At 45.4% G+C, this 18,143-nt stretch overlaps 1 protein-coding gene and 1 long non-coding RNA gene across 2 annotated transcripts in view; one reads left to right on the top strand and one right to left on the bottom strand.

Moving 5' to 3' along the window:
• The window catches only part of LOC110534810 (multidrug and toxin extrusion protein 1), a 44,100-nt gene that overhangs the window by 25,703 nt on the left and 254 nt on the right, over positions 1-18,143 (bottom strand). The window contains exons 1-6 of the mRNA XM_036989479.1: positions 17,854-18,143; positions 11,034-11,135; positions 10,733-10,801; positions 5,616-5,764; positions 5,429-5,471; positions 1,599-1,643 (exon numbers count right to left, since the gene is read on the bottom strand). The exon at positions 17,854-18,143 is cut by the window's right edge and continues 254 nt beyond it. Coding sequence (XP_036845374.1) covers positions 1,599-1,643; positions 5,429-5,471; positions 5,616-5,764; positions 10,733-10,801; positions 11,034-11,135; positions 17,854-18,066 — 621 coding nt within the window. The 5' untranslated portion in view covers positions 18,067-18,143. The remainder of the gene's footprint in view (positions 1-1,598; positions 1,644-5,428; positions 5,472-5,615; positions 5,765-10,732; positions 10,802-11,033; positions 11,136-17,853) is intronic.
• Positions 13,469-16,304, top strand: LOC118966682. Its single transcript, XR_005053546.1, has 3 exons — positions 13,469-14,145; positions 14,330-14,744; positions 15,953-16,304. It is a non-coding gene; the product is annotated as an uncharacterized LOC118966682 (long non-coding RNA).

Here is an 18,143-nt window from a genome sequence, read left to right on the forward strand (position 1 = left end):
TTGGACTACACGTCCTGGTAATCTGTCTGGCCCAGAGGCCTTGTGAATGTTGACCTGTTTATTAAAGTGTTGGGTCTACACATCCTGGTAATCCGCCTGGCCCAGCGGCCTTGTGAATGTTGACCTGTTTATTAAAGTGTTTGGACTACACGTCCTGGTAATCCGTCTGGCCCAGTGGCCTTGTGAATGTTGACCTGTTTATTAAAGGTCTTACTGACATCGGCTACAGAAAGCCTGATCACACAGTCGTCCGGAACAGCTGATGCTCTCATGCATGCTTCAGTGTTGCTTGCCTCGAAGCGAGCATAGAAGTAATTTAGCTCATCTGGTAGGCTGTTGTAGCTGGGCAGCTCACGGCTGTGCTTCCCGTTGTAGTCTGTAATAGTTTGCAAGCCCTGCCACATAAGACGAGTTTTGGAGTCGGTGTAGTGTGATTCAGTCTTAGTCTTGTATGGACACTTTGCCTGTTTAATGGTTCGTCGGAGGGCGTAGCAGGATTTATTTTAAGCTTCCCGCTCCTTGAAAGCTCTACCCCTTAGCACAGTGCAGATGTGCCTGTAGTTCATGACTTCTGGTTGTTGTATGTATGTGTGGTCACTTTTGGGAGCAATGTCATCTATGCACTTATTGATGAAGCCAGTGACTGTTGTGGTGTACTCCTCAATACCATTGGAAGAATCCCGGAACATATTCCAGTCTGTGCTAGCAAAACAGTCCTTATTTTAGCATCTGTGTCATCTGACCACTTCTGGTGCTTCCTGGTAATCTTCTTTAGTTTTTGTTTGTAAGCAGGATTCAGGAATATATAATTACTGTCATCCTCTGTTTGTGGTGTAAAGGTGGTATAGAGTTTTTTTCCCCTCTGGTTGCACATTTAACATGCTGGTAGAAATGAGGTAAAACAGATTTAAGCTTCCCTGCATTAAAGTCTCTGGCCTCTAGGAGCACCGCCTCTGGATGAGCGTTTTCCTGTTTGCTTATGGCGGAATACAGCTCATTGAGTGTGGTCTTAGTGTGGTCTACAACTTATCATGAGATACTCTACCTCAATAGAGTACCAGCTGTTGTTTACAAATATACACAGACCGCCAGCCCTTGTCTTACCAGAGGCAGCGAAAACCCCGGCGGCAGTTTGTTATCCATGTGGTCGTTTAGCCACGACTCAGTGAAACTGAAGATAGTTAACGTCCCGTCGGTAGGATATTCGTGACCGCAGCTCGTCCATTTTGTTATCCAACGATGGTACGTTGGGTAATAAGACTGATGGTAGAGGCAGATTACCCACTACTCACCATCGGATCCTTACAAGGCACCCTGACCAACGTCCCCGATAAATCCGTCTCTCCTTCATGAGAATGAAAGGGATTTGGGCCTTGTAGGGTGTCTGAAGTAGATCCTTTGCGTCCAATTCATTAAAGAAAACATCTTTGTCTAGTACGAGGTGAGTAATCGCTGTTTGGATATCCAGAAACTCTTTCGGTCAAGCTCTATTCGGTAGCAGTAACATTATGGACTAAATAAGTTACAAATAATAAAAAAGCACACAGACACACACACACACACACACACATACACACACACACACACACACACAATACCTGGTTCTGTAGGTAAGCTGTTTGCAACTGGTGCAGGAACATAGCCTGTGAAAGGAGGAGAGGGGTGGAAGAGTAACGATGTCAGTCGTTTAGAATTATCCAGACAAAGCAGTCAGACCCCAGACGGAGAACTCAGACCCCAGACGGATCAGTCAGACCCCAGAAGGAACACTCAGACCCCAGACGGAGAACTCAGACCCCAGACGGATCAGTCAGACCCCAGACGGAGAACTCAGACCCCAGACGGATCAGTCAGACTCCAGACAGAACAATCAGACCCCAGACGGATCACTCAGACCCCAGACGGATCACTCAGACCCCAGATGGATCAGTCAGACCCCAGAAGGAACACTCAGACCCCAGACAGATCAGTCAGACCCCAGAAGGAACACTCAGACCCCAGACGGAACACTCAGACCCCAGACGGAACACTCAGACCCCAGACGGAACACTCAGACCCCAGACGGAACACTCAGAACCAAGAGGGAACACTCAGACCCCAGACGGAACACTCAGAACCCAGAGGGAACACTCAGACCCCAGAGGGAACACTCAGACCCCAGAGGGAACACTCAGACCCCAGACAGATCAGTCAGACTTCAGAGGGAACACTCAGACCCCAGACGGAACACTCAGACCCCAGACGGAACTCTCAGACCCCAGACAGAACACTCAGACCCCAGACGGATCAGTCGGACCCCAGAAGGAACACTCAGACCCCAGACGGAATACTCAGAGCCCAGATGGAAAACTCAGACCCCAGATGGATTAGTCAGACCCCAGACGGAACACTCAGACCCCAGACGGAGTCCCCACCCAGGCTCTACCTAGATTGTCTTCAGGACCCAACCAGGCCCTATCTCACTCCTCTGTCCCCAGCCTGGCTCTATCTAAACATTCCTCTGTCACCAGCCAGGCTCTATCCAAACATTCCTTTGTCACCAGCCAGGCTCTATCTAAACATTCCTCTGTCACCAGCCAGGCTCTATCTAAACATTCCTCTGTCACCAGCCAGGCTCTATCTAGACATTCCTCTGTCACCAGCCAGGCTCTATCCAAACATTCCTTTGTCACCAGCCAGGCTCTATATAAACATTCCTTTGTCACCAGCCAGGCTCTATCTAAACATTCCTTTGTCACCAGCCAGGCTCTATCTAAACATTCCTCTGTCACCAGCCAGGCTCTATCTAAACATTCCTCTGTCACCAGCCAGGCTCTATCTAGACATTCCTCTGTCACCAGCCAGGCTCTATCCAAACATTCCTTTGTCACCAGCCAGGCTCTATCTAAACATTCCTTTGTCACCAGCCAGGCTCTATCTAAACATTCCTTTGTCACCAGCCAGGCTCTATCTAAACATTCCTTTATCACCAGCCAGGCTCTATCTAAACATTCCTCTGTCACCAGCCAGGCTCTATCTAAACATTCCTCTGTCACCAGCCAGGCTCTATCTAGACATTCCTCTGTCACCAGCCAGGCTCTATCCAAACATTCCTTTGTCACCAGCCAGGCTCTATCTAAACATTCCTTTGTCACCAGCCAGGCTCTATCTAAACATTCCTCTGTCACCAGCCAGGCTCTATCTAAACATTCCTCTGTCACCAGCCAGGCTCTATCTAAACATTCCTCTGTCACCAGCCAGGCTCTATCTAAACATTCCTCTGTCACCAGCCAGGCTCTATCTAAACATTCCTCTGTCACCAGCCAGGCTCTATCTAAAGATTCCTCTGTCACCAGCCAGGCTCTATCTAAACATTCCTCTGTCACCAGCCAGGCTCTATCTAAACATTCCTCTGTCACCAGCCAGGCTCTATCTAAACATTCCTCTGTCACCAGCCAGGCTCTATCTAAACATTCCTCTGTCACCAGCCAGGCTCTATCTAAACATTCCTCTGTCACCAGCCAGGCTCTATCTAGACTATCTTCTGTCACCAGCCAGGCTCTATCTAGACTATCTTCTGTCACCACCATTGCTTTATCTAGACTGTCTTTTGTCCACACCTTTGCTCTAGCCCCACCCAGATCTATCTCAGTCCTCTGTCCCCACCCCAGCTCTGTCTAGACTGTCCTCTGTCCCCACCCCAGATCTGAGTGGCTTGCCAAAGTATTCACACACCCCCCCCCCGCCCCCCCCCCCCCCCTACCACTTGGCATTTTTCCTATTTTGTTGACTTACAACCTGGAATGAAAATATATTTTGGGGGTTTTTGTATCATTTGATTTACACAACATGCCTAGTACTTTGAAGATGCATTTGTTTTTAATTGTGAAACAAATAAGAAATAAGACAAAAAACTGAAAACTTGAGTGCTAACTATTCACCCCCCCAAAGTCAATACTTGGTAGAGACACCTTTTGCAGCAATTACAGCTGCAAGTCTCTTGGGGTATGTCTCTATAAGCTTGGCACATCTAGCCACTGGGATTTTTGCCCATTCTTCAAGGCAAAACTGCTCCAGCTCCTTCAAGTTGGATGGGTTCTGCTGGTGTTCAGCAATCTTTAAATCATACCACAGATTCTCAACTGGATTGAGGTCTGGGCTTTAACTAGGGCATTCCAAGACATTTAAATGAAATGCCGTTTTCCTTGATGGACAAAAAACTCACGTTTAGTCTCATCTGACCAGAGAACCTTGTTCCATATGTTTGGGGAGTCTCCCACCTGCTTTTTGGCGAACACCAAACGTGTTTGCTTATTTTTTTCTGTAAGCAATGTCTTTTTTCTGGCCACTCTTCTGTAAAGCCCAGCTCTGTGGAGTGTACGGCTTAAAGTGGTCCTATGGACAGATACTCCAATCTCCGCTGTGGATCTTTGCAGCTCCTTCAGGGTTATCTTTGGTATCTTTCTTGCCTCTCTGATTAATGCCCTCCTTGCCTGGTCCCTGAGTTTTGGTGGGCGGCCGTCTCTTGGCAGGTTTGTTGATGTGCCATATTCTTTCCATTTTTTAATAATAGATTTAATGGTGCTCCGTGGGATGTTCAAAGATTCTGCTATTTTTTTAACCCAACCCTCATCTGTACTTCTCCACAACTTTGTCCCTGACCTGTTTGGAGAGCTCCTTGTTCTTCATGGTGCCGCTTGCTGAGTGGTGGGGCCTTTCAGAACAGGTGTATATATATACACTGAGATCATGTGACAGATCATGTGACACTTAAATAAAGTCCACCTGTGTGCAATCTAACTAATAATGTGACTTCTGAGAGTAATTGGTTGCACCAGATCTAATTTAGGGGCTTCCTAGTAAAGGGGGTGAAAACAGATGCCCCACTTTTCCTTTTATTGTTTTATTTTTTTAAACGGGTTATTTTTCCCATTTCACTTCACCAGATTAAACTATTTTGTGTCCAAATAAAAGTCAATTTAATTTACAGGGTAATGCAACAAAATATAAAGAACGCCAAGGGGGATGAATACTTTTGCAAGGCACTGTAGACTGTCCTCTGTCCCCACTTATATCTAGACTGTCTTCTGTCCCCACTTATATCTAGACTGTCCTCTGTCCCCACCCCAGCTCTATCTAGACTGTCCTCTGTCCCCACTTATATCTAGACTGTCCTCTATCCCCACTTATATCTAAAATGTCCTCTGTCCCCACCCAGGTTCTATCAAGTCTGTCCTCCGTCCCCACCCAGGCTCTATCTCAGTCCTTTGTCCTCAACCAGGCTCTATCTAGACTATCTCAGTCGTATGTCCCCATGTAAGCTCTATTTAGACTGTCCACAACCAGGCTGTGTCTAGACTGTCCTATGTCCCCGTTCAGGCTTTATCTCAGTCCTCTGTCCCCACTCAGGCTCTATCTCAGTCCTCTGGTTGGAGACAGTGTTACTCACAGGAACAGCAGGCAGGTAAAGCATCACATAAAGTTGGGCGATCCTGACGAGGAGAGAACAGAACAAACGGTCAGTTACATACCAATGTGTGTGTCTGTGTCTGTGTGTATGTGTGTGTGTGTCTGTGTGCGTGTGTCTGTGTGTATGTGTGTGTAAATGTGTTTGTGTGTATCTGTGTGTTTCCCACCGGGCCACCTCCTGCTCCTGATTCATGGCTAGTAGGATGTTTTGGGCGTTGATGAGGAGGCCCCAGCAGGGCAGACAGAGCAGCAGCAGGATCAACACTGCTCTCTGCAGGATCACCCCCACACGGTGCAGGTTACTGCTGCCAAATGTCTATACACACACACACACACACACACACACACACACACACACACACACACACACACACACACACACACACACACACACACACACACACACACAGACAGACACAGTGTTTGTTGAACTGGATTGCCGTCTCCATAGTAGTGGATTAATGGTGACTGGAGCAACACTAAGAGGAATCAAGGTAAGACCCAGACGCAGAAAATGTCGAAGTAACAATAGTTTGATAATCCAAAAGGGGCAGACAGGTCAAGGCAGGCAGGGGTCAGTAAACCAGAGGTACCGGACGGTACCAACGGTACCGGATGGCAGGCAGGCTCAGGTTTAGGGTAGGCAGAGGTCAATAATCCTGAGTCGGGACAAAGGGGCAGGTTGGCAGGCAGAATCAGGGTCAGGGGCAGGCAGAGTGGTCAGGCAGGTGGGCTCAGAGTCAGGACAGGCCAAAACCAGGAGGGGGAGAAAAAGAGAGACTAGGAAAAGCAGGAGCTGAGAACAAAAACGCTGGTTGAATTGACAAACAAAATTAACTGACAATGGACAAACAGAGAACACAGGTATAAATACACAGGGGATAATGGTGAAGATGGGCGACACCTGGAGGTGGGTGGAGACAATCACAAGGACAGGTGAGACAGATCAGGGTGTGTCACGTAGAGTAGGCCAGAAGGCTATACTGGAAAACCTAACTTCTATCACGTAAAGTAGGCCAGAAGGCTATACTGGAAAAACTAACCTCTATCAAAATAAAAAGATGGCAGAGCCGCAAATGTTCTTCTCTGCAAGGGTGTTTATTTACATAGTGATTCCCTGAACAAAAACAACAGTACTGCCATCAAACATATACCTTATGGGACAGCTAAAAACAATGCTGCCCCATCCACAGCTCAATCCACCATGCTTCTCTATGAACTGAAAGAGAGGCTCCATGTGTCGGGCTAGCCCCTCCCCTCAGAACAATTAACACTAATTAATCAAGCAATTACCTAGTCAAACCTACATTTTCCATTTAACTAATAATACTAAAGTATATACATCGCAACATGTTTATGAAACAATATCACAACATAACATTTACCAAATTACATCACTACTGACAGTGTCTTTCAAAATGCCCATTTACATGAATGAACCATTCGGGACAGGCACTTCAAAGTCAGCCCAGTTCCCTTAGCTCGGGTCCTTATCCAGCATACCCGGAAGCTACAGAGAGATAGAGAAAGGGGAACAGAACAAACAACGCGCTCATCCACAACATCGATAAGTATAATAAATATTGCTTTTATTAACATCTGCTAACCATGTGTATGTGACAAATACAATTTGATTTGATTATACAAACAGCTAGTTCTCCAGGATGTATTGGAGAACCTGTCGGATGAGGAGTACATGTTCTTGGGTGGAACGGGAGAAGATGAGGATGTCAAAGACGAACCGGTTCAACATGTTGCGGAAAACATAATTGACCAGAGCCTGGAATGCAGCAGGGGCATTGGAAGGCCAAATGGCATGACCAGATAATTGTAGTGACCGCTGGCCGTATTGAAAGCGGTCATCCACTCATATCCTTCCACTCATATCCACACCAGGTGGTAGGCGTTCTGTAGATACACCTTAGAAAACACGGATGCCCCGTGGAGCGGCTCGAAGGCCAAGAAGATGAGTGGCAGTGGGTAGCGGTTCTTCACCATCATGTTGTTGAGACCCTGGTAGTCAATGCTCGGGCGAAGGGTCTTGTCCTTCTTTTCCACAAAGAAGAACCCTGCGCCGGTGGAAGAAGGACGACAAATTAATCCGAAGGGAGTCCCCAATGTAGTTCTCCATCGCCTTGGTCTCTGGTCCTGACAGAGAGTACAGTTGTCCCTGGGGCGGAGTCGTGCTAGGTAGAAGGTCAATCCCGCAGTTATAAGGTCTATGGGGCAAGAGCGAAGTGGCCCGGGCCTTGCTGAACACCTCCCAGAAGTCCTGGTACACAGCTGGAATGGTGAAGAGCTCCGGGGCACCTTCCAAGCTCCCAGGAAGACATCCTGGGGCAGGTTGTTCTGACTTCAGGCAGTGGGCGTGGCAGAGCGGGCTCCAGCTCATGATGGCACCAGTAGAAACTGGAACTGGATAGCCTCGCTGTGGTTCCCTGACACATGTAGATTGATGGTGGTGGTATTGTGGGTGACCCGGCCTATAGAGCGCCCGTCCAGCGCTCTAACGTCCATGGGAATGGAGAGGGGCTGAGTGGGGAAGGGTTGCATCCAAAAAGGTCTCGTTAGAGTCAATGAGAACCCGGAGAGATTTGGACCGGTCTCCCCACAGCAGAATGGCATGAAAAGGGGTGTGAGCAAGGGAATCAGGAACGTTCTCCATATGGCCCACCAGAGTACTCGCTCCCAGCGGTCTATTAAACCCTCCTGCTGTGTTCCGGTCGAATGGACCGATTTACAAGTTTTCTCTCTGAAAATGTAGTTAATTTAATTTGATTGTCATAAGGTTCCCTGACTTTGTCCACACAGAGCATCTGAACACACAAAATCCATTTGGATGATTTTCATTTTGGATGTTCTATTTAACTTTTGTACACGTGGTGTTAACGGTTAAAAATGACTGGTCATTAGAAAGTAATTGGTGAGACTACAAGTAGTGTATAAAATTGAGTTCAGGCACATGCCCATTCATCAGATGGACACACGTCCTCTCCCAGACACCCACATGCATGTGTGTTTGAACACACACACACACACACACACACACACACCTCACTCCCCTTCTTGGCTTCCAAGGCAACCCCCATGGGAACCTTTCCCCAATAGAATCTTTCCCCCACGGAACCACACCTGTTGGCATTCTCACTAACAATCTCAATAGTGTTTCAATAATATATAGAACTTTTCTCGCCGCTCTGGAATATAAAAGCTTTTTTGAGGCCTTGCCCACAATTCATTCTGTGGCAGCACAATGACTAAACAATATGCTGTGTGTGAGGCTCTTGATCAGATCTTTGATCATGACACTGGTGAGGAGGAGAGAGTCCTTGTTAAACTTTGACACAAAGTAGTCTGTGATAAATAGCACAAAATGTTTCATCTGTCTTCGGCAGTCTTCGGGGCAGGTCGAGAAGCCTCGGGTTTTCTCGGCAACGAGACCTTTGGGAGCTTCTGGGAAGTCTCAGAGACAAGGTGGGATCCCTGGGCGTGCGAGAGAAATCCAATTTCCTCTAGCTCCGTCGTTCATGTAATCGCCCATCGATACGGATGGTCAGAGTGATGAGGAAATCGAGCTCCGTAGGTAACTCCCGGGCTGCACGCTCGTCCTTGACCTCCTCTGAGACGCCGTGCAGAAACATATTGAACAGTGCTTCTTGATTCCAAGCACTCTCCACTGCCAACGTGTATAAATCCACCACATAATCAGCTACACTTAGGGACTCCTGCCGAAGATGGATTAGCTTCTGGGTGGCCTCTCTACCGGAGAACGGGGCATCAAAAACCTTCTTCACTTTTCCCACAAACCCCTCCAGAATAACGCATATAGCCAGCTGTTGTTCCCCCACACGTCAGTAGCCCAGGTGAGAGCTCTCCCCGGCCATCAGCGTGATGAGGTAGGAGTGATCCGAGGGGAGGAGGGCTGAAGCTCGACGACGAGGACACATTGAGCTAGGAACGCCCGACAGGTGCTCGGCTCTCCATTGAAGCGTTCAGGAGGAGGTAAGCGGAGGCTTCTGGGAAGGTGGAGTGACCGATGAGACGTTGCTGTGGAGCTGTAGGGTTACCACCGTGGTAGGCGGCCTCCCAGACAACCCATGGAATTGCTCTAGCAAACTGCCCGGTCATGGCGTTCAGACAACGTTTGGACCCCCTCCACAAGGACACGAAGCAATTCCTCGTGCCTACTGATGGTATCTCCCTGGGAGGAGATGGCGTTGCACTGCCCGGGTCTGCTGGGTCAGTCATGGCCAGTTCAGGAATCAAGGTAAGGTGCAGACATTTAGAATTAACAATGGTTTGATTATCCAACAGAGGCATGCAATAGACAGGTCAAGGCAGGCAGGGGTCAGTAAACCAAAGGTGGGGCAAAGGGACAAGTCGGCAGGCAGAGTGGTCAGGCAGGCGGGCTCAGAGTCAGGACAGGCAAGGGTCAGGCAGGCGGGCTCAGAGTCAGGACAGGCAAGGGTCAGGCAGGCGGGATCAGAGTCAGGACAGGCAGAGTGGTCAGGCAGGCGGGCTCAGAGTCAGGACAGGCAGAGTGGTCAGGCAGGCGGGCTCAGAGTCAGGACAGGCAGAGTGGTCAGGCAGGCGGGCTCAGAGTCAGGACAGGCAAGGGTCAAAACCAGGAGGGCGAGAAAAAGAGAGACTGGGAACAGCAGGAGCTGAGAATTAAAACGCTGGTTGACTTGACAAAACAAGATGAACTGGCAATGGACAAACAGAGAACACAGGTATAAATACACAGGGGATAATGGGGAAGATGGGTGATGCCTGGAAAAGGGGGTGGAGATAATCACAAGGACAGGTGAAACAGATCAAGGTGTGACACTAAAGGAACAACATCATTAAACAGTTAATACAACACACTGAGGATAACAGGCCTTTCAACCACACAAACTATATACACCTCTCTGACACACACACACACACACACACACACACACACACACACACACACACACACACGCACACACACACACACACAGGGAGAGAGGGTCTAACCCACACACAGAGGGTCTAACTCACACACAGAGGGTCTAACCCACACACAGAGAGCCTACCCCACACACAGAGGGCCTAACCCACATACAGAGGGCCTAACCCACACACAGAGGGCCTAACCCACACACAGAGAGCCTAACCCACACACAGAGGGCCTAACCCACACACAGAGGGCCTAACCCACACACAGAGGGCCTAACCCACACACAGAGGGCCTAACCCACACACAGAGGGCCTAACCCACACACAGAGGGCCTAACCCACACACAGAGGGCCTAACCTGAGAGACGAGTGTATCACAGGCCAGAGCCAGTCCGTAGCCCGTAGAGGTCGTGGTCACATTGATCACCTGACAGGAAGAACAACAACAAATATTACTATGAAGTCACAATATTATAGAGTCAGTCTGTCTGTATAACTGCAAAATGTTTTTTAAATGTTTTTTTCAAATCTTTATTTATAATTTAAAATAATTCGTGTCAGTCCAACATGCAACGTGTTTAAAGATCACACCAAATCTATCATGTGATTGGTTATACACGCCAGTCAGAGAACCAATAGTAGATAACTGTGGGTAATACCGCAGAGCCCAGTGCATATCCCGCCAGCTCTGCGTTGCCAAGGTGACCACAGAATATGGTGATGACAAACGGGAGCAAGAAGTTCAGGATCCGAGACACCAGCTGTAACAGACGAGCTTGCTCGCACGCACACAACACACACACACAACACACACACATGCACCAAGAGTGAGTTCTGTCCTGCGGCACCAATGGTATTTCATGTGAGGTTAACAGCGCAATCTCTGCCAAGACAAGTCTAAAACATGATCTCATGGAAACACTTAGGGGGAATAGGTCTAAACCATGATCTCATGGAAACACTTAGGGGGAATAGGTCTAAACCATGATCTCATGGAAACACTTAGGGGGAATAGGTCTAAAACATGATCTCATGGAAACACTTAGGGGGAATAGGTCTAAAACATGATCTCATGGTAACACTTAGGGGGAATAGGTCTAAAATATGATCTCATGGAAACACTTAGGGGGATCAGTCTAAAACATGATCTCATGGAAACAGGGGGAATAGGTCTAAAACATGATCTCATGGAAACACTTAGGGGGAATAGGTCTAAAACATGATCTCATGGTAACACTTAGGGGGAATAGGTCTAAAATATGATCTCATGGAAACACTTAGGGGGATCAGTCTAAAACATGATCTCATGGAAACAGGGGGAATAGGTCTAAAACATGATCTCATGGAAACACTTAGGGGGAATAGGTCTAAAATATGATCTCATGGTAACACTTAGGGGGAATAGGTCCAAAATATGATCTCATGGAAACACTTAGGGGGAATAGGTCTAAAACATGATCTCATGGTAACATTTAGGGGGAATAGGTCTAAAACATGATCTCATGGAAACACTTAGGGGGAATAGGTCTAAAACATGATATCATGGTAACACTTAGGGGGAATAGGTCTAAAACATGATCTCATGGAAACACTTAGGGGGAATAGGTCTAAAACATGATCTCTGTGACTGATTTTAAAAAGGGCTGTTACTGGTTTTATAAAGGGGCTATGACTGGTTTTATAAAGGGGCTGTTACTGGTTTTATAAAGAGGCTATGACTGGTTTTATAAATTGGCTATGACTGGTTTTATAAAGGGGCTTTGACTGGTTCTATATAGTGGCTATTACTGGTTTTATAAAGGGGCTATTACTGGTTTCATCAAGGGGCTATAACTGCTTTTATAAAGGAGCTATGACTGGTTTTATAAAGGGGCTATGACTGGTTTTATAAAGGGGCTGTTACTGGTTTTATAAAGGGGCTATGACTGGTTTTATAAATTGGCTATGACTGGTTTTATAAAGGGGCTTTGACTGGTTCTATATAGTGGCTATTACTGGTTTTATAAAGGGGCTATTACTGGTTTCATAAAGGGGCTATAACTGCTTTTATAAAGGAGCTATGACTGGTTTTATAAAGGGGCTATGACTGGTTTTATAAAGGGGTTCTATAAAGGGGCTATGACTGGTTTTATAAAGGGGCTATGACTGGTTTTATAAAGGGGTTCTATAAAGGGGCTATGACTGGTTTTATAAAGGGGCTATGACTGGTTTTATAACAATGATATGACTGGTTTTATAAAGGGGCTATTACTGGTTTCATAAAGGTCTTATGACTGGTTCTATAAAGGTCTTATGACTGGTTTCATAAAGGGGCTATGACTGGTTTCATAAAGGGGCTATGACTGGTTTTATAAATGGGCTATTACTGGTTTCATAAAGGTCTTATGACTGGTTTTATAAAGGTCTTATGACTGATTTTATAAAGGGGCTATTAGCGGTTTTATAAAGGGGCAATGCCTGGTTCTATAAAGGTCTTGTGACTGGTTTTATAAAAGGGCTATTACTGGTTTTATAAAGGGGTTATTACTGGTTCCATAAAGGGGCTATTACTGGTTTCATAAAGGGGCTATGACTGGTTTTATGAAGGGGCTATTACTGGTTTTATAAAGGGGCTATGACTGGTTTTATAAAGGGGCTATGACTGGTTATATAAAGGGGCTATGACTGGTTTTATAAAGGGGCTATGACTGGTTTCATAAAGGGGCTATGACTGGTTTCATGAAGGGGCTATGACTGGTTTTATAAAGGGGCTATTACTGTTTTTATAAAGGGGCTATGACTGGTTTTATGAAAGGGCTATGACTGGTTTCATAAAGGGGCTATGACTGGTTTTATAAAGGGGCTATGACTGGTTTTATAAAGGGGTTATGACTGGTTTCATAAAGGGGCTATGACTGGTTTTATAAAGCGGCTATGACTGGTTTTATAAAGGGGCTATGACTGGTTTTATAAAGGGGCTATTACTGTTTTTATAAAGGGGCTATGACTGGTTTCATGAAGGGGCTATGACTGGTTTCATAAAGGGGCTATGACTGGTTTCATAAAGGGGCTATGACTGGTTTTATAAAGGGGCTATGACTGGTTTTATAAAGGGGTTATGACTGGTTTCATAAAGGGGCTATGACTGGTTTTATAAAGGGGTTATGACTGGTTTCATAAAGGGGCTATGACTGGTTTTATAAAGGGGCTATTACTGGTTTTATGAAGGGGCTATGACTGGTTTTATAAAGGGGCTATAACTGGTTCTATAAAGGTGCTATTACTGGTTTTATAAAGGGGCTATGACTGATTTTAAAAAGGGCTGTTACTGGTTTTATAAAGGGGCTATGACTGGTTTTATAAAGGGGCTGTTACTGGTTTTATAAAGAGGCTATGACTGGTTTTATAAATTGGCTATGACTGGTTTTATAAAGGGGCTTTGACTGGTTCTATATAGTGGCTATTACTGGTTTTATAAAGGGGCTATTACTGGTTTCATAAAGGGGCTATAACTGCTTTTATAAAGGAGCTATGACTGGTTTTATAAAGGGGCTATGACTGGTTTTATAAAGGGGTTCTATAAAGGGGCTATGACTGGTTTTATAAAGGGGCTATGACTGGTTTTATAACAATGATATGACTGGTTTTATAAAGGGGCTATTACTGGTTTCATAAAGGTCTTATGACTGGTTCTATAAAGGTCTTATGACTGGTTTCATAAAGGGGCTATGACTGGTTTCATAAAGGGGCTATGACTGGTTTTATAAATGGGCTATTACTGGTTTCATAAAGGTCTTATGACTGGTTTTATAAAGGTCTTATGACTGATTTTATAAAGGGGCTATTAGCGGTTTTATAAAGGGGCAATGCCTGGTTCTATAAAGGTCTTGTGACTGGTTTTATAAAAGGGCTATTACTGGTTTTATAAAGGGGTTATTACTGGTTCCATAAAGGGGCTATTACTGGTTTCATAAAGGGGCTATGACTGGTTTTATAAAGGGGCTATTACTGGTTTTATAAAGGGGCTATGACTGGTTTTATAAAGGGGCTATGACTGGTTATATAAAGGGGCTATAACTGGTTCTATAAAGGTGCTATTACTGGTTTTATAAAGGGGCTATGACTGATTTTAAAAAGGGCTGTTACTGGTTTTATAAAGGGGCTATGACTGGTTTTATAAAGGGGCTGTTACTGGTTTTATAAAGAGGCTATGACTGGTTTTATAAATTGGCTATGACTGGTTTTATAAAGGGGCTTTGACTGGTTCTATATAGTGGCTATTACTGGTTTTATAAAGGGGCTATTACTGGTTTCATAAAGGGGCTATAACTGCTTTTATAAAGGAGCTATGACTGGTTTTATAAAGGGGCTATGACTGGTTTTATAAAGGGGTTCTATAAAGGGGCTATGACTGGTTTTATAAAGGGGCTATGACTGGTTTTATAACAATGATATGACTGGTTTTATAAAGGGGCTATTACTGGTTTCATAAAGGTCTTATGACAGGTTCTATAAAGGTCTTATGACTGGTTTCATAAAGGGGCTATGACTGGTTTCATAAAGGGGCTATGACTGGTTTTATAAATGGGCTATTACTGGTTTCATAAAGGTCTTATGACTGGTTTTATAAAGGTCTTATGACTGATTTTATAAAGGGGCTATTAGCGGTTTTATAAAGGGGCAATGCCTGGTTCTATAAAGGTCTTGTGACTGGTTTTATAAAAGGGCTATTACTGGTTTTATAAAGGGGTTATTACTGGTTCCATTAAGGGGCTATTACTGTTTTCATAAAGGGGCTATGACTGGTTTTATGAAGGGGCTATTACTGGTTTTATCAAGGGGCTATGACTGGTTTTATAAAGGGGCTATGACTGGTTATATAAAGGGGCTATGACTGGTTTTATAAAGGGGCTATGACTGGTTTCATAAAGGGGCTATGACTGGTTTCATGAAGGGGCTATGACTGGTTTTATAAAGGGGCTATTACTGTTTTGATAAAGGGGCTATGACTGGTTTTATGAAAGGGCTATGACTGGTTTCATAAAGGGGCTATGACTGGTTTTATAAAGGGGCTATGACTGGTTTTATAAAGGGGTTATGACTGGTTTCATAAAGGGGCTATGACTGGTTTTATAAAGCGGCTATGACTGGTTTTATAAAGGGGCTATGACTGGTTTTATAAAGGGGCTATTACTGTTTTTATAAAGGGGCTATGACTGGTTTCATGAAGGGGCTATGACTGGTTTCATAAAGGGGCTATGACTGGTTTCATAAAGGGGCTATGACTGGTTTTATGAAGGGGCTATGACTGGTTTTATAAAGGGGTTATGACTGGTTTCATAAAGGGGCTATGACTGGTTTTATAAAGGGGTTATGACTGGTTTCATAAAGGGGCTATGACTGGTTTTATAAAGGGGCTATTACTGGTTTTATGAAGGGGCTATGACTGGTTTTATAAAGGGGCTATAACTGGTTCTATAAAGGTGCTATTACTGGTTTTATAAAGGGGCTATGACTGATTTTAAAAAGGGCTGTTACTGGTTTTATAAAGGGGCTATGACTGGTTTTATAAAGGGGCTGTTACTGGTTTTATAAAGAGGCTATGACTGGTTTTATAAATTGGCTATGACTGGTTTTATAAAGGGGCTTTGACTGGTTCTATATAGTGGCTATTACTGGTTTTATAAAGGGGCTATTACTGGTTTCATAAAGGGGCTATAACTGCTTTTATAAAGGAGCTATGACTGGTTTTATAAAGGGGCTATGACTGGTTTTATAAAGGGGTTCTATAAAGGGGCTATGACTGGTTTTATAAAGGGGCTATGACTGGTTTTATAACAATGATATGACTGGTTTTATAAAGGGGCTATTACTGGTTTCATAAAGGTCTTATGACTGGTTCTATAAAGGTCTTATGACTGGTTTTATAAAGGGGCTATTACCGGTTTTATAAAGGGGCAATGCCTGGTTCTATAAAGGTCTTATGACTGGTTTTATAAAAGGGCTATTACTGGTTTTATAAAGGGGTTATTACTGGTTCCATAAAGGGGCTATTACTGGTTTCATAAAGGGGCTATGACTGGTTTTATAAAGGGGCTATGACTGGTTTCATAAAGGGGCTATGACTGGTTTCATAAAGGGGCTATGACTGGTTTTATAAAGGGGCTATGACTGGTTTCATAAAGGGGCTATGACTGGTTTTATAAAGGGGCTATGAATGTGTTACTGATTTGATTCTGTGTTGAATCTATAAGTGACAGTGACTACAGACATACACTACATAACAAAAAGTGTGTGGACACCTGCTCATCGAACATCTCATTCCAAAATCATCGCCATTGATATGAGGTTTGTCCCCCCTTTGCCGCTATAACAGCCTCCACTCTTCTGGGAAGGCTTTCCACTAGATGTTGGAACATTGCTGCGAGGACTTGCTTCCATTCAGCCATAAGAGCATTAGTGAGGTCGAGGCACTGATGTTGGGTGATTAGGCCTGGCTCGCAGTCGGCGTTCCAATTCATCCCGAAGGTGGTCAATGGGGTTGAGGTCAGGGCTCTGTGCAGGCCAGTCAAGTTCTTCAATACCGATCTAGACAAACCATTTCTGTATGGACCTTGCTTTGTGCAGGGTGGCATTGTCATTCTGAAACAGGAATGGGCCTTCCCCAAACTGTTGACACAAAGTCGGAAGCACAAAATCGCCTAGAATGTCATTATATGCTGCAGCGTTAAGATTTCCCTTCACTGGAACTAAGGGGCCTAGCCAGAGCCATGAAAAAGAGCCCCAGACCATTATTCCTCCTCCACCAAACTTTACAGTTGGCACTATGCATTGGGGCAGGTAGCGTGCTCCTGGCATCCAACAAACCCAGATTTGTCCGTCGAGCTGCCAGATGGTGAAGCGCGATTCATCACTCCAGATGACGTGTTTCCACTGCTCCAGATTCCAATGGCAGCGAACTTTACACCATTCCAGCTGACGCTTGGCATTGCGCATGGTGATCTTAGGCTTGTGTGCGGCTGCTCGGCCATGGAAACTCATTTCATGAAGCTCCCGACAAACAGTTATTGTGCTGACGTTGCTTCCAGAGGCAGTTTGGAACTCGGTAGTGAGTTTTGCAACTGAGGACAAAACATTTTTACTGACTTGTTGGAAATGTGGCATCCTATGACGGTGTCACGTTGCATGTCACTGAGCTATTCAGTATGGATCGTTCTACTGCCAATGTTTGTCTATGGAGATTGCATGACTTTGTGCTCAATATTATATGCCTATTAGCAACTGGTGTGGCTGAAATAGCCGATTCCACTGATTTGTGGGTGTCCAGATACTTTTGGTCATATACTGTATCTATAGCAACTGTCCATTACAATAACTCTAGTCGCTGGGAGGAAAGGTTGTTCAGTCAGACAGTGACTGAACTACGCTGAACATGCGCGTGCGCACACAAACACAAACACACACACACACACACACAAACACACACAGTTTGTGTCTCACCAGAGGTCCTGTGAGTCTCAGTACATGGTAGAGTTCCTCTCTGTAGGCCAGGGGTATCCAGCGTCGGACACACACACAGCGGAACAGTCTGGAACTGACCACTGTCCCCGCCGGCTCCTCGCCTGTACCCCGCACCACCTCCGACAAGGCAACTACATCCCCAGCAACCAGGCCAGGCCCCGGCAATGAACCTACAAATTCTGCCTTCTCCATTCAGCCGAGAGAAAGAGACAGAGAGAGGGAGGGAGAGAGGGAGCGTGAGAGAGGGAGCATAAGAGAGGGAGAGGGAG

This window comes from Oncorhynchus mykiss, chromosome 10 (assembly GCF_013265735.2).
Source record: "Oncorhynchus mykiss isolate Arlee chromosome 10, USDA_OmykA_1.1, whole genome shotgun sequence".
NCBI lineage: Eukaryota > Metazoa > Chordata > Actinopteri > Salmoniformes > Salmonidae > Oncorhynchus > Oncorhynchus mykiss.